This window comes from Platichthys flesus, chromosome 3, assembly GCF_949316205.1.
Source record: "Platichthys flesus chromosome 3, fPlaFle2.1, whole genome shotgun sequence".
NCBI classification, from domain to species: Eukaryota; Metazoa; Chordata; class Actinopteri; order Pleuronectiformes; family Pleuronectidae; genus Platichthys; species Platichthys flesus.
In genome coordinates this window covers 10,430,346-10,446,311 of record NC_084947.1, presented here as the reverse complement: position 1 = coordinate 10,446,311, position 15,966 = coordinate 10,430,346, and the positions used below count along the sequence as shown (strand labels likewise).

General features: G+C 40.9%; 1 protein-coding gene across 1 annotated transcript in view; it reads right to left on the bottom strand.

Annotated features, from left to right (window-relative positions):
* grid2 (glutamate receptor, ionotropic, delta 2) overlaps positions 1–15,966 on the bottom strand; it is a 425,270-nt gene that overhangs the window by 155,921 nt on the left and 253,383 nt on the right. Inside the window, exon 4 of the mRNA XM_062385076.1 lies at positions 15,191–15,396. Coding sequence (XP_062241060.1) covers positions 15,191–15,396 — 206 coding nt within the window. The remainder of the gene's footprint in view (positions 1–15,190; positions 15,397–15,966) is intronic.

The window sequence follows — 15,966 nt, the reverse complement described above, 5'->3', positions numbered from 1 at the left end:
TATTGATAATGAAAACATCTGAGGAAGAAACAATTGTGATTGGACAAACTACAAAACTTCAAACAGCCAAAGTGTGTGTCTACACTTTCAAATACTGATTTGTCCTCTTATTGGTTAGGCTCTGATCAAATAAAAATGTTTTTAATCGCAAGACCACATCTTTCCATTTCTGAACACGGAGCTCAACTCATTCCCTTGTATTTTGACTTTTCAGATATCTGTATCTGTAGGTTGACAATATGAGCAGCTCTTTCCAAGAATTAAAAACAAACAGAGATTGAATTCCACTGGAGTGAAGATGTCAGATGCTCCTCTTAAAAAGCCACTATGCTGTTTGTGGCCATCCAGCCATACAGTGTAAGAGGCTTTTGAAAAAGACTCTTGTTTTATTGTCGACTGTACTTACAGGATCTCCGTGGCTTCAATTGAAAAATCCCATGCTTTTATTGGTTTCTCTTCCCGGGGTGTCGCAGATCCTCCATCATCTCCCATTTGTTGCTCTTCACTGCGCAAATTTTCCGCCTGCACTTTTTCATTTCTGATTTCACTGTGCTTCAACTGTTTCACTCTTTCTCTTTCCTCCCCCTTTCATGTGAGACAATTCCAATTTCACATTGAATACACCTACAATAGCACAAATCCCATAAGGACTTGAGTACTAAAATTACCAGAGGATGCAGCAACCCAAATTGCGCTCCATATTCCAAGCAGTTGAAGTAGAGGGAGGGATAGGAGGATGGAAGGAAAAGTGTTAAATTGTTTCATCCCATTTATTCAATTGTTTCCCTCCAAACACACACACTTGCCTCTGTTACTCACCTTGTGAATAATGCATGGATTTGTTATATTTATAGGTGTGTGTCATCATTTGATATAATGATCTGTGGCATGTATTGAGACCCACACCTGTGGAATTAAAAAAGATGTACAGGTGAGTGTGTGTGTTGGTGTGTAGTTGGTGTGTGGGGCTGCCAGGATTAGTGGATATACTTTTAATCTTTGCTGTCATTTTTTTAAGCACTCCAGTCCAGCTATGGATAAATTGCTGGCGTTATTGACGGTGACATATAAAACTACTAACTGCTGCTCCATGATTGAGTGAGCAAGGCTTATAATAAAATCAACATTATTCAAATTTCACTATCAAAATCTGCTTAAGGACTGTAGATCCTCTCCGACTGGGGATGTGCACATACGTTAGTGTCTGGCTAACAGCACTGACTCAGCATCACAAGGCTGTTTGTGGTCCCAAAAGAAAAAAACATAGAGAAGTTTGCTGAATCTTTCCTGTAAGTCCATTAATTGAATATTCTAAAAGAAGCCACTTTCTGAGCTATTACTGAGGTAGAACAAAATGACAGGTAGGCAGCAGGCAATAGTTAACGCTCCCGGGACGTTAAAATGAAAGTATAACCCACACTTCTCTGCATCTGATTGGCTTACCCTTATAATAATATTACTTATACTACTACTAACAATAATAATACTATTAATAATGCATTTATTTGTTTAGCACTTGTCTAAACAGGGTTTACAAAGTGCTTCATATATCCCTGGCGAAAAGATGACTGAACTAAAAGTTTTCAAGAGCTTAAACTGCATCGAGAAACCCAACAGTCCCCACAACATTAATGTGATGTTTATTTTTATGTACACAAATACAAAATAAGCATAATAATCCTAACTGACTAACTGCAAAGCATGCATGTCAAAAGTAGTGTAAGAAAAAAAACAGAATAATACAGAGAGGTGATCTAGAAGAGCTATGTGTGCTTGTGTGTGAGATATACATTTTAAAAAGTCAAGATAAATTCATAGAAATGGAAATATAGTGGAAAAGAAGGGATCTGAAGGATGCTTGTAGGGCATCAGGTGCATTGAAAGTGCGTTGGCGAGGTAAAGTATTTGTGTGCGCGTGCGTGCGTGCGTGTGCTCACATGTGTTGCAGGGAAACAGCAGAGAGGCCAGAGACAAAATCAACAGATAAGCACATTGGAGCAAGAAATGTGGTGGAAGCTCTCACACACACACACACATATCTGTATCATCTCTAAAGTACTTACTGACATCCCCATTAGTGGCTGTACTGGTGGCAGTCAATAGTGCTAACCTTTGGGGCTCTTCACACAGACACACAGACAGACACACACACCCACACACAAGCACACACAAATGACCAACCTTTCAGTCCTTTAACAGTAATGCTCCATAATCATTGTGCTTCCACCTCCATGTGCAGATAAAAACCTTAATGTCATTGCGCATCACAGGCAAACACACACATATACACACATCCTGTTTGTTGAGATAAGAACCTAATGCCATCTCTGTCTGGTGATAAAGTTCAAGGAGAGAACTACAGCCAAGCCCCTGAAGTGCCCTTTTAACTGTGCAGGAAAATGGTGGGTAGAGAAATCTGTCTCTCTCACAAAGCGAGCAGGCGTGTGTGCGTGCGTGCGGTCTGAATACAAATACTCACATGCACCACAACATGGGTGACACCTCCTCAGAGAGAGAGATGGACCCCAGAGCAAAAAAAATAATTGTGTTGGTTGGATTGAGTTCAGATTATAAAGCTGCAAAAGGTGTGAGGACAACTGTGCCTTAGCGCTGGCACAAAGGTGTCCACTGAACACAGTAGTGACAGTTTGATCCCCAGATCCTCCAGCCTACATGTTGGAGTGTCTGTGAGCAACACATTGAACACGGTTGCTTCATGTGACGTCAGAGACTTGCAGCAAACTGTCCTTGTTCCATGGGTGAGTGAGAGGAGGTGTCGTGGAACATCTCAACGAAAAGACGAGATTGTCCAAATTTCTTTTGTCTTGCAAGGTTTGACAACTCCGATGACACATTCTGTCAAAGTGATATATATATATATATATATATATATCGTCTTTTGTTTGAGTGAAATCAGGTCCAGTCATAGGTCTATCCCCTTCACACTCACAGAGACGGTGCCCAGCTTCACTGCATAAAGAATGTCAGGTTGTTTATAGGCAGCACTAATAAGAGGCTGTCCTTCCTAATGCTCACCTTCAACGATATGTGCAGGTCTGTCCCTTCTCTTTAAACAAGGCCTAATGCATTTTAAATTAAAGTCTAGGTGCAGAGAGATTTCAGTATGTGATGTGTTGGTTACTTTATGGTTTAGTAATGCAGATTTTTGAGTGACATGGTACAAGTGGACCTGGGAGAGTGGTAGATGATTAAATGTAGTCTGCAATGTCTCTCAGGCTAAGTGAGGGTAAGAATTTATGACTCTGTGATCGCCTAATCTGTTACAGCGACCATCTCACATCTGCACTATTCACATCCTAAATCTACCCTGTGCCTTTTGACTGCGTACTATGTTGTGTTATTTGTGTGGAGTACCTCATATTTTGCATACTTCTGTGTTTTGTCTACTTATGTGCTTACACCGGGGATTAGAGAGAAACCGCATTTCAATCCCGTCTATTTTCTGTACATAAATGCTTGAGTTCCCTTCTGCTTTCCCCCCATCGCCACTTCTCTTTACGTTTTCTATTAATTTGCTCTTCACATGTTCACCCTTCACACTAAAATCATCCATTTATGTTATCCTTTATCTGTCCTGCCATCTCACCTTGCCCATCTGAATCACTTTCACACTGACCTCTAATAAAGAACACACAATTTTCAGAGTCGTAAAGATCCGGGCCATGCATGTGAGCATTAAAAGCCCCCTATTATAGAAGGTGAGATTCTTGTGTCTTCTATTTATTACAAGGTCTAGGTGGTAAGTGAATACTGTGAAAGTCAAAGCACTCAATCCTCAGAGCAATGCACAGGGCTTGTATTTAGAAACTGTGGCTTCAAAGGAGCCGACTAAATTTGTGATGTCACACGGTTACTCACCTCCTTTAACTTTACATTACATGCGTTACTTAACCTCTAAACTTTTACTCACTTTTTTTTTCTTTACCCTCATCTTCCAATTTCACCTTCCTACCTACTACAACATTTTTTTACCGATATACCGATTTTCTTTTGTCAGCCATCTTTCCTCAAATCCCCTAAATTTGTCATCGCCTGGACCTCAGTTCCCTCCTGTCCCCCTTCTCCCCATCTGTCATTCTATCATGAAGTCCTCCTCTCCATTTCACTACTTCTCCTCCATATATCTCTGGAACGGTCCCACGAAGGACAGTATATGTTCCTCATGCTCCATCGCCAAAGAAAACACATCACAGGAGAGATGCCCAATTGTGTTTGGGTGCAAATCCAAATGAAGGAAACCTCAGTAAGTCAAAGAACTCAGTCAAACCCCCCCACACATCAACATGTAAATCACTCTCATTTTATACCTTTCAATTAATTCTGACCACACCTGGCTAACCCACTGTTCTATATAGCTGAGTGGGGAAAAAGTCCAGTTGATGTCAGACTGATATATTGGCCTTCACATGTCTGTAAGTAAAAGAGGAAGCACGACGGATGAGAGCATATTGAATATCGAACTCCTGTCATATATCTCCATGTTGGAATTTCTCCAATTTCTGTTCATTTTAAAAGACATTGACATTTAATCAAATGGCCCTTTGACGGAGTAATTCTCCGTGTGAGCGTACTCAGCATGATTAACAATTAAGTCAGCCAGATCATAAATCCCCATCAACGTAAATCAACCGTAGAACAGGAGGATACAAGACGCAGATATACAAGAGAAAGATGGAACATCATGAGTTATATAACAGGGACTTTTAAATTAGATGAGTGGATGCCGTTAAATATATTTGTTTATTATATCTCAGATTATTTTATTATAAAATAGTACAATATGATACATGCAGTATGTATCCTGCAGAAATCCCCTCTCGACTGTAATTGACAGGCCACATTTTCTCAAATAATTAAATATTTAATGGCTCTTTGGACCGAAAATGAACGAGAGGCAATTCATTAGAAATCGTGAAAAATTCATGCACAGGGTGTTGATGGGAAAATACATATTCATCATTGGCATTGAAGCAGGGCAGCATCACAACATCTGATTTAAGGCTCCACTGGCAGAACGTGGCTGCAAATCCAGACCCGCCTGGGATGATTGCTGAGAATGAATTATACTGAATTCAGATTTGTAGCAAGAGACAAATCTGCACAAGACAAACTTCAGCGATAATTAAATATTTTTTAGCTCAACAATACAAGCATGGCACTTTATTCTGCTCTACCAAAGTCTAGGAGAGTATGTTTCCCTATTGCATCTTAATCATTTTCTGTATGAGAGTTATGACTATTTGCTTTTGTTTATGTTTATGGTTGTTATAACTCCATCGTCGCCGTGAATATTTACTTTTGTATTCGGTGTCTATAAGTGATGACGGCCATTTATTTAAATTGAACAATTTTTATGTCTCCACATCTCATCTGCGTTGCGTCCATTGAATCAGAGTCGATGTTGTGGGAGATGATTGCCCTCTGGCATCGCACTGCAGCAGAATCAGCAGAGTTGACATGATTCAGAAATGTGTAATCAAAAAACTCTGAATTAAACTCGCCGGCCCAAATTCCCACCGGTGTCTCCTCCTCTTTGAGTCGGCCATGTTCTCTCTTTCTCCTAATTTACTTCCTGGCTCTGTCGCCTGACTTAAGGCCTAGTACAATCTTTTGAAAAACCATTGCAACAGCTATAATTACTTGATTCATTCAGCAAAACCTTTGAAAGGTTTGGATTATTTTGCAAGAGTGAACCGCTGCTTTTGCCACATGCCTGTATGACAAACATTTTAAGCTGTCATTAAAAATATGGAAAATGCTTGTTTGTATGAAAAGTGAAAGGGACAATCAGTCGCACAGCACCCACACAACCCTTCGGTTTGCAAAATTCTCATGTTCAGTAGTAACAACTTTGAAATTGCTCAATTACTGAAGTCTGTTTTCACTGAACAGGATGGAAGGTGAAGCTGCATCTCTCACCCCGTCAAATAACGAAGGATAACTTATTCTAAGCAACTAGCCTCTGTGTCAATTCTTGCGTTGGGATTGTCTTTGTTATCATCCGTGGAGTTTAGCATGCAATTTCATGTCCTTCGCTCTGATTTCCATTTGTGACCGAAGCATCTGTAAGTCGCGTAGTAGATATGCGATCTCTCCCTGTAGCTTTGAACACGCAGAGAGCAAACATTTGAAAGTCAGCCCTCTTTCAAAGTCAGCACATTCTGATGGTTGCTTGTTAAATGTCTGCAGACTGACATGTGTATCTACAAATCGCTTGTGTTTGTACGACTCTCTGGTAGGTTCGGCAGATTGTTCCAGAGACTTCAATGTGTTTTCTCTTTTTAACGTGGCGATCCCTGCACTGTATTCAGTACAGGGTTGTGTGCCACTTATTAGAATAAAAACATAGACAGAGAGCTGTGAATATAGCGATACAGCAGAAGGAAAAGTACTCCTGAAGCTATGACAACAGCTCAACAACTTTTTAAAACACACCTCGCAGCACAGCCACCCACCCTGACCATAACAACAGCTTTTAACCCACTGAGTAAAGTAACTTCCTCCTGTTCCAAATGCGTTTTCTTCAGGCCATTTCAGACTGTAGAAGAGAGGAGTATATATAACAGTTTATGTAATAGCATTTCTATTTGAACTGACCTGCGTGCTTAGAAGTCATTTGAATGTTAAATGATTACTCAGTAATTAGTAATCATGGGCGGACTAAACCCATTTTTTAATTTTGTCGTCAGTTACACACCTGTAAAGTTTAGCGACTCTATTTTGCACAGTTTTGATGCTATTATGGAGACAGATGTGTAAGTACCTGAAAACAGCCTCCAACCACGACAGAAGGTGTCTCCAAGGCCACATTTCTTCATTATGGCACGCACACACACACACACACACACACACACACACACACACACACACACACACACACACACACACACACACACACACACACACACACACACACACACACACACACACACACACACACACACACACACACACACACACACACACACACACACACACACCATTGTTTCTCCTTGGCTTTAGAGGACATAGCATTGAGTTACTTTTGTTTCCTGAAGACTTACCTTACTTGCATAACCTTAAACTTTACCCGGACGCTATAACTTGACTGTGTTGACAAATTTTGGTCCAAACAACACAGCATGAGTAATAACAAGATAACAATTTTCCTTAATGTTTCATTTGCGACATCTGGTAATCTCTGGAATGATCTCCGACCTGTTTGATGGTCCTTCAAGTGAGAAATGTCAGTTAAAGAGAAAACAGTCCCAAAAAGACATAGTTTTAAAAAAAATTTAACGGTGTTGGGCAAGAGTCCCTACAGAACTAACCATGTTGTAGGATCCACACACAATGGGTCGTAAAAGCGGGGCCTTTGAGCCAAGATTAAGCCAGCTAAAGTCTCCCTCTAAGATCCAGCATGGAGATTGTATCTTCTGGTGTTAACTTAATCCCTGGGGTCTCCCCAGAAACCCCTGCTCTGCTCCTGGCCCCTCCCACTCTCCTTTGACCTCTGACACTCAATTGGCTAAAAGCCAGCATCATCCCATGACCAGCACCTCAAGGAGGCAGAACCTCTCAGGTAGAATAAAACCACTGAGACATCAATGCTCGCTGCCATTTTTACCCTGCTCTGAAGACACCACGGGGCCCCTTCGGGGCCTCCCAGCTGTTTTAGTTGCTAAAGGGGGTAACCTTAACTTCTAGTTTATCAGCCATTTTTACCCTGCTCTGAAGACATCATGAGGCCCCTTCGGGGCCTCCCAGCTGTTTTAGTTGCAAAAGGGGGTAACCTTAACTTCTAGTTTATCAGCCATTTTTACCCTGCTCTGAAGACATCATGAGGCCCCTTCGGGGCCTCCCAGCTGTTTTAGTTGCTAAAGGGGGTAACCTTAATTATTTTCTTTCATTTCTTTCATTGTCTTTTATCTCAGTCGACGTTTTTATTTTCAAAAGGACTTTTGCTGTTTTAACTTGAAAAGACCAAACAGGAAATTGCACGCGGAACAATCTCAGACTGTTTCACTTTCCCCACGGACTTTACTTTCTTTTCCCAACAATCTACAAACGGCTTCCACAGCCGTCCCCTGCAGAAGCGCGAGATTCATTCCGCTGAGGAGCACGACCTCCACATCCCTGAAGAAGGACGATGTTCATCCCGTTGAGGAGCAAGACGAATCCGTTCCTGTTCGGCCCAGCCGACGCCGCTGCGACAGAGGAACCAGCGCAACAGAGCTTGAGCGGCCACGATTATTCACTGGACTTCGGAAATATCCGCGCGACACGCGCATGCAACACCGTGAAGGTCACAGTAAGAGGCTTTATTGTCTGGGCAGATGTTAATCTAATACGTAGCGTATTGTTTTAATACTTGAATGTATTTGTTTTGTATGAGACCGCAGAGTCTCCAGTGTTTTAGCGGCGATTCGCCACTTCCGGTTTCCGGTTACGGCCTTGTGCCATAGTTTTTAAGCGCCGTGAGCAGCGTCTCCAGCTCATTGTGACCGTTTGAACAACGTTGAAGATACTTTACCGGTCAAACCTCAGCACACAACGCCACTTGGGTGCTGAGTGGTAAAGTAAATGTAACTTGTCTCTGACGGTGCTTTTAGAGAGCTTTGCTCTCTCCTTGTATTCTCTCTCTCTCTCTCTCCTTCTAAACCGACCTATACACACATCCGATCTGTATTTAGAATACAGTTCATGTATCATAGTTAAATCTATATTCAGAGAGGCTGGACACATCTGGAAGCCATGCGGCCGAACGCCAAAGCAGAGACAAAGAATTCTCTTTGTCTGAAAATCCCTTTGTGTAATTCATGTGACCACCAGTGTGAGCTCCGGCCACATGGTGTCATTAACATAGACTCCATTTTGAAGAACGCAAGTTAAACCACCATTTTGAGTCTATTATTGCCACGCCTCCTCTCTCACTCTCCTCCCATTCTGGCTCTAAATTCATAACGGCTCTGCCATCTTGTTTTGTAGTCAATTCGCCATTTTGAGAGTTTTTAGGCCTTGGTTCCACGAATCATGATCGGCCGCCATCTTAGATGTGACGTGACTTCGTCATCGCCACGCCCCCCTTCTTTTTCTCTCTCTCTCTCTCTCTCTCTCTCTCTCTCTCTCACACACACAGACACAGAGACACATTGATAGACACAGACAGATACACACACACAGATACACATAGATGAATACATGTGTTTTCTAAATTGTGATAAGCGGCTGCTGTTGTTATCTTTGAAATATGGGAGTTTGTTAAAATGATGAATCATTAAATAACACTAACTGTATTTCACATGCACCCACATAGACACACACACAGAGAGACACTTTGACACAGACACACACGCATACCATGACAGACATACATAGGTAGACCGCCGGTTTTACATGTACTTTCTGACTTGTGATAAGTGCTGCTGCTGTGTTTATCTTTGAAATATCGGAGTTTGTTAAAATGATGAAACATTAAATAACACTAACTTTATTTCCCCTTTTTAATAAATGCTTTTGTAATTAAAGTATCTGCAGTCTGTGATTATTTGTGCATATGTATGTGATTGCAGCTGGATTATGATTGCCTGTGCTCGAACTTAGAAGCCTTCACTGTTAATTAAATAATTATTAATATTAAATATTGAGATTATTGATTTGACATTTATCATTATGAGACTGATATTTAAAGATTGAATTGTTGGTCCCTGTAACCAGGGTGGTGCCCCGCGACAATAAGCAATGATTACAGATTTGTATTATTCTTAATTGATAATTTTATTGTTTTCATTAATTATTTTAACTATTATTAATGGATAACCGTATCATTTCTAATTAAATGTGTTACTGTTCTTAATTAATAGCTTTATCATTTTTGATTATTTTTAATAAATAATTGTTAATTTAATAATCATATTTCATGATTATTAATAATAAGCCAACGTCAATTCTACTCCTACTATTGCACAACAACGGTTTTGAGATCAAATGGCAAAATTCATGTTTTCTACTTCTTTGCATATATAATATGACGCCTATGTGCAAATGTGTGTGACAGAGAATCTGAAAAGGAATACTAATTCGGCCTAAATAAATGGTGACTGGATGTTGACTCAGGGTAATGTTGTTTTTTTATTTTCCAAATACTAATACTTCAGTTCACATAATATTCATTGGCTCATTATTTCATGCTACCTTTGCCAATAAGTGGCTTCTGAACAGCAGCATATGGAGCACAGATAGACAGTGTCTTTCTTTTTCATATCAGCATCCTATAGATACCAAAGAAATCAGGTTTCTTCCAGATTCATATGAAAAGGCTGATCATTCATGTACTCTCTTACTTTGACCTTGTTATAAACATATATATATATATCATGTTACTTCACATGGGCTCCGTTTTTATTGCATCATGTTTTAGTAAGCAAGCATTACAGACAATTTTCACCCATGAGAAAATGTCATAGCAACAACTGTAAGGCGATCTATCCTCTTGAATTCATTATGGTATCGGTTCTTTAAGAGCTTAGTCCAGGAAAGATGTCCATAACTCAGAAAAGTAATATTTTTAAGAAGACAGTGGTCCCAAGGCAAAAACATACTTTGCTACTGTCTACTTGCAGTGGGTGGAATAAAGAGATGTACCGGCAAGATGCCCTGTTGGCAGTGACTAGTACATTCACCCAGGTGCACTTGACTGAAAAAAGACAAGCAGGGAAATGTTAAATAATGCAGAAAACTGAATGGGCCTCTAGGTTATGAGAATAGATCGGTGTGGGCAAACGCATAGAATCACAAGGTGGAAGACATTCTAATGAGAATCCAGCAGATGTTGAGCAGGCCTTTTTTGGTGCTGGGCTCACATTACAAAAGGGATACAAAGCACAGCAAGGCAAGGACAGAGATTAAAACGTCACTACATGAGAGAGGTGATCCAACAGACTCATAATAACCCCAATCTAACATCTGAATATCACATGTTGGTTATTAACCCAGTCTTTCTAACAGTTTGCTAATGAGAACTTGGAGGTGCAAAGTCTGTTTTCAATCTGTCAATTCAACATTATCTGTGTTGTGGATTCAGATCATCAGACTGTTTATGAAGATGGATGCCATCACAGCTGAAGGGCCTCAATCGCCCCCCTGGCAGATGGCTGCAGTATCAGTCTTAGAGCCTGTCTCCTCCGTGTTAGTGGATAGGACATGGGCCACACTAAAAAGTCTAAAAGTACAGGTAAAATACATTTTTGCCAAAGATAGTATCTGTCGTGATAGATAGTTCTAATCTCTCTGATGTATGTTCAAGTAAGTCTAGTTTTAAGAAGTTATTAGATACAATGACAGGTGAAAGGTCAGGATTGGTTCGGACCTCAACATAGCAGCTTCACTCCGTGGTGATTACGGTGCAGACCCTGGCTCCAAAATGTTTAAGATGTCAGCGTTAGTATCTTTGATATTTTTGGCTTTGTTTATGGACAGTGATAGGAAGTGGAGACTTGTCGTCCATCTTTATTTAACTATTTAACTAATCCATCCTACACGTGGTGAAGGTTGAACCCAGAACTTTCACAGTGGCCAAAAGAATAGGAGCCAGCTGATTGGCACATTTCGCTTTAAGCTCATTGCCCCTGTATTAGTAGCTGTGTTCATCTGAAGAATATGTTGTCCCCTATGTGGTCTATCTCACTTTGCTCTACTTAGTGTTGGCAATTACAGAGGCTGAACACAGTATCAGAGTATCTTGACAAGTAAGAGTTGTGCAAGGACACAATTGTTCGAAAATCTAAATCAATTTCAAGTTTCAAACACAAAACCTACTTGGTAAATGTTATAAGTAAAGTCACATTTAGGTCACTCCTCTAACCACTCTTTGCCATATATCTCATGTCCCTGTCTCACTTCCATCTACCCACTGACACAATGTTGGCACAGCTCTCAGTTGGTATCTACCATCAGTCCCTAATGCATCTGGATAGGAGGTGCACTCTGTGACAAATTACCTCACAAATAACTCTGATAGAGGAAAAAAAACAGGTTCCCAGTAATCTGTGTCTGTCCCCACATGTCCCTCCACCAGCCTGCGTCTTAGTCCTTGTATCCATGCCTCTCTCCTTTCCCCTCCTCACCAACTTGCCAGGAAGAGAGAGAGAGAGAGAGAGAGAGAGAGAAAGAGGGAGAGATGCGATCATCAATCTTATCCACCAATCTTTCGCATCTCCCGACACTTCATCTCAGAAACCCCCTCTCCACTTGATGTCTGACTAAATTAGATTAAAAGACTTCTTTGTCAACCTTCCCGAAGGAGAGAAAAACTCTTTCAGTTTACCCTCACACACTCAAATGGAGGCCGACACTTCTTATATTGTGTAATAGCTAAACCAATTTTCCCCATCTACTGTGAATCAGATCTCATAAAACAACTGAATGAGTGATAATAACAGTATATTCAATCATCGGTTTCTGAATATGCCGGGCCCTTTGCACAGCTTTATTTCATCAGAGGCCTTTTTTGTATTCCAAACCAATCATCCCTCTTTGTTTTTAGGGCTCAGCAAGGTAGATCAACTGTGAAGGGACGGAGAATATCCAACTTAGACTGACCCTGCCACTAAATTGTGGTTAGAGAAAATACAAAGTATTGTTTTTAAACTGTTTTTAATGTTTGTCTGATCCAGTCTTTTATTTTGTCACAGTTTTATGAAGATAATAACCAACCCTAGCTGCTGAGAATGCGGAAAGCGAAAAGGAAACATTAAAACAGCTTCTCACTCTTTGTTTTATAGGTCGACACACTGGTTCAACAACAACCCTCTGAATTAAATGTAGCGTGCAATTTAGTTTGGGAAAAGTTTTAATGGGATAACAAAATATGCGTTTTGATTATTCACCAAACACCTAAACAAAACCCTGAAGCCATGGAGGTTATGTTTTCATCTGTTTCATCTTGTTTGTTTGTTAGCAGGATTACAATGGGACTTGGAAGGATGCAGCATGGATCAGGGAAGAACTCGTGAAATGCTGTTGCAGGTCTGGATCAGGTGACGGATGCAGGATCTTTTTTGTATCTTGGGGCAAGGGGCGATTTTGTAAATCTCGAAAAGAAACGATACAAAGATCTTGATGAGACAAATCAGACTGATTTGTATGCGTGAGAGCAATTTGGTGCGGATTTTGAATCTTGAATCTTGAATCTTGATTGGATTTAAATTTGACTCTTGGGCCTTGGCGGAGACACGAGCTCTCACTTCCATTCTATTTGTTAGTGGGTTTGTTTCGGTGTCTCTATGCTCTCCAGTGGTCACAAGTCACTTAAAGCCAGGTTTAAGATTTCCTCCGTGTGATCGAAGAGTGTGAAACCTTGAGACATCCGTCATAGTCCTGTGGCCAGCGCGGTGTACTCGCTCCAGTGTGTCTCCGCACTCACAAGGCCACAGGACTGCACACAAATACTGACACTAACGCACTGACAGACACACAATAACACCCCATCTATCACCCACCCTCTCCCTGTTACGTCTCCAACCAAATTAGATTGTGATTGCTCTTTCCGAGGTCACTTTTAATTAAACTGGGATGAGGACATGACACACGGGATTAAGCCCATCCTACCACTTCAAATTATGAATTCATAACTAATGCTGGAGCCTATTGCTGTCAGCCATGACCTCCACATCGTTTATGTTGAAGAGCACAAGGAAGAACCCTAATTGTCCTCTTCCGCAGAGATAAAGAGCACGAGGGGGTATAGTATGTATATATTTAAGGAGGTTGAGCTGTATACCTTGTCTGTGACCATATACGGTAAATCAATACTGACTGGACCACATACACAGAGAGAGGGACAGACAGGGGGTGTGGACGGTAACAAGCACCTTGTCTCAGGCTGAGTAAAGGTACGAATTGATGACTCTGTAGCGGCCTCATCTGACACAGGGACCATCTCAAAAGACAGATTAATCACGTAGCAGGAGGTGAGCTCCACTGAGAATAAAACAAAGGTTGCTGACATTTGATTTGATTAAAGAGATTCGTAAAATATAATCTTGTGGCATTAATGAACAAATACTGGTCTCGTGGGGGGAAGAGGAGCTGGGAGGCCCTGAGAGAATCTGAGAAATACATGCCTGTGTCCTATGTAAGTGAGGGTCATGCCATGTTCAGGGAGTCATTTAGCTGATCTGTATAATTTGTAGAGATGAACATATGGCACGGTGAAGCATAAATCTTCCAGAATACCTTGAATACTTAAAATACACTTGAAAGTGAGTATAATGATTATGTATTTGTGGAGTTTGCATGTTCTCTGCATTGTTTTTCCTCCAGCTTCCTTCAACAGTCCAAAGCCATGCAGATTGGGGTTAGGTTATAACGTGGGTGTTATTGAAAAATGGTTGTTTGGTCCGAGGTGTGCCTTTCACATATGTTGAATGTTAGAAACTTCATCAATGTGAACCACTTCATTGCAATGAATCCTCATGAGATGTCCCTGCTGTCTTCTCAGATACGCTCGACATTATCCAGAGTTTTACTAGGGGGCTGACAGGATAAACTCTAAAGAACCTCCGCAGCAAGTGACTCAGACGTTTGCATTCTCACATATAACCACTGTGGATCATTTCAGGAGATCATCAGGAGTTTGGTGCATGTCTGAAAGCAGGTTTTATGACATCCCTGGAACACGCTGGGGATGTAACCTGCCTCTCGCCCAATGTCAGCTGGGACTTGCTCCAGATTCCCCATGTCTCTTTAAGGATAAGAGGTATCACTAATGGAGAGATGATGATGTGTTCAACAGGGTAGTGTAGCTGTAGTAAATTGAGTTTACGTTAATATTCATTTGATACAATATTTAAATCTTGATAAAAGGCGATTCTGCGATTTGCTAGGATTTCAGGCATAGTCGACTGAGTCCATGGCTTCTTCTTCCCACTGGACATGCTCCTTTGGATGTTTTACCAAAAAACGAAAAAAAAAAAAATCCATTCCTGATTGATTCCAGTCCAGGAGGAGCTGTACTGACCTACACAACTATTTTCTATTTCCGCATCAAAGTCTTCAGATCGACAAAACAGTCTAACATCTCTATAGAAGCGGCTGTGAGCAAAGCTTGAACTACTGTTACCAGTGTTTTCCATTTACATTATCGACCGGAAAAAAGAGACGTGGGACGAAGAAAACCTTCTTTCCTTACCTCAGTGATAAAAGCCTTGGCAGTGGCTGGGCTCATGAACAGCACGGCTCTGCGTAGTGTATCCCTGTAGCGATGCAGCTCATCCACACGCATTGTTCTGAACAGGCTTGTGATCATCATGTTGATATTAGATTCCACCTTCTGCAGGGAGACGTCCATTCCCTGCTGAGACGTCCGGTCCAGGAAATCCTCGATCCCACGGATATCTGGAGGAAGACAGATGGAGATACAAATGGGATTTTAGATTTGGCTCCACACACAAAGTCTTTGGAGATATTATACTCCAAACATTATTTGCGGCAGGCAGATATATTTATAATGTTAAAACCTTCACTGTGACTTTACATTGTAATCTCTGCACTAACTGATTTGTTATCTCTCTATATGAATAGGTTCAGTAAATATCTCAGTTCATGAGCTTTTACTGGAGGTGATTCTTTGCTATCAGTGCCTTGGCATCACTTAAACGTTATCCTTTGTGTTTATCTGGGACACAGCTTGTGTTGTCAGCACAAAGCTAGAAACTTGAAGATAAAGAAGTATTTTGTAGACGTGCATCCTCACACACAGAGACGTTAACCGGGAGCATTGATGCATATACATCAGTAGTAAAAGACAAACATTATGGTTTAAGTTGTTTGTTTGGTTGGAATGGAGACATTTTATAATATCCTGAAATAGCTTCATTTGATTATAGCCTTTGAATTGTGGGTTTGCAATTTTCCATCTGGATGTGAGAGCCGTTAGATGAATAAAGTTGGGTTTTAAATAAACTC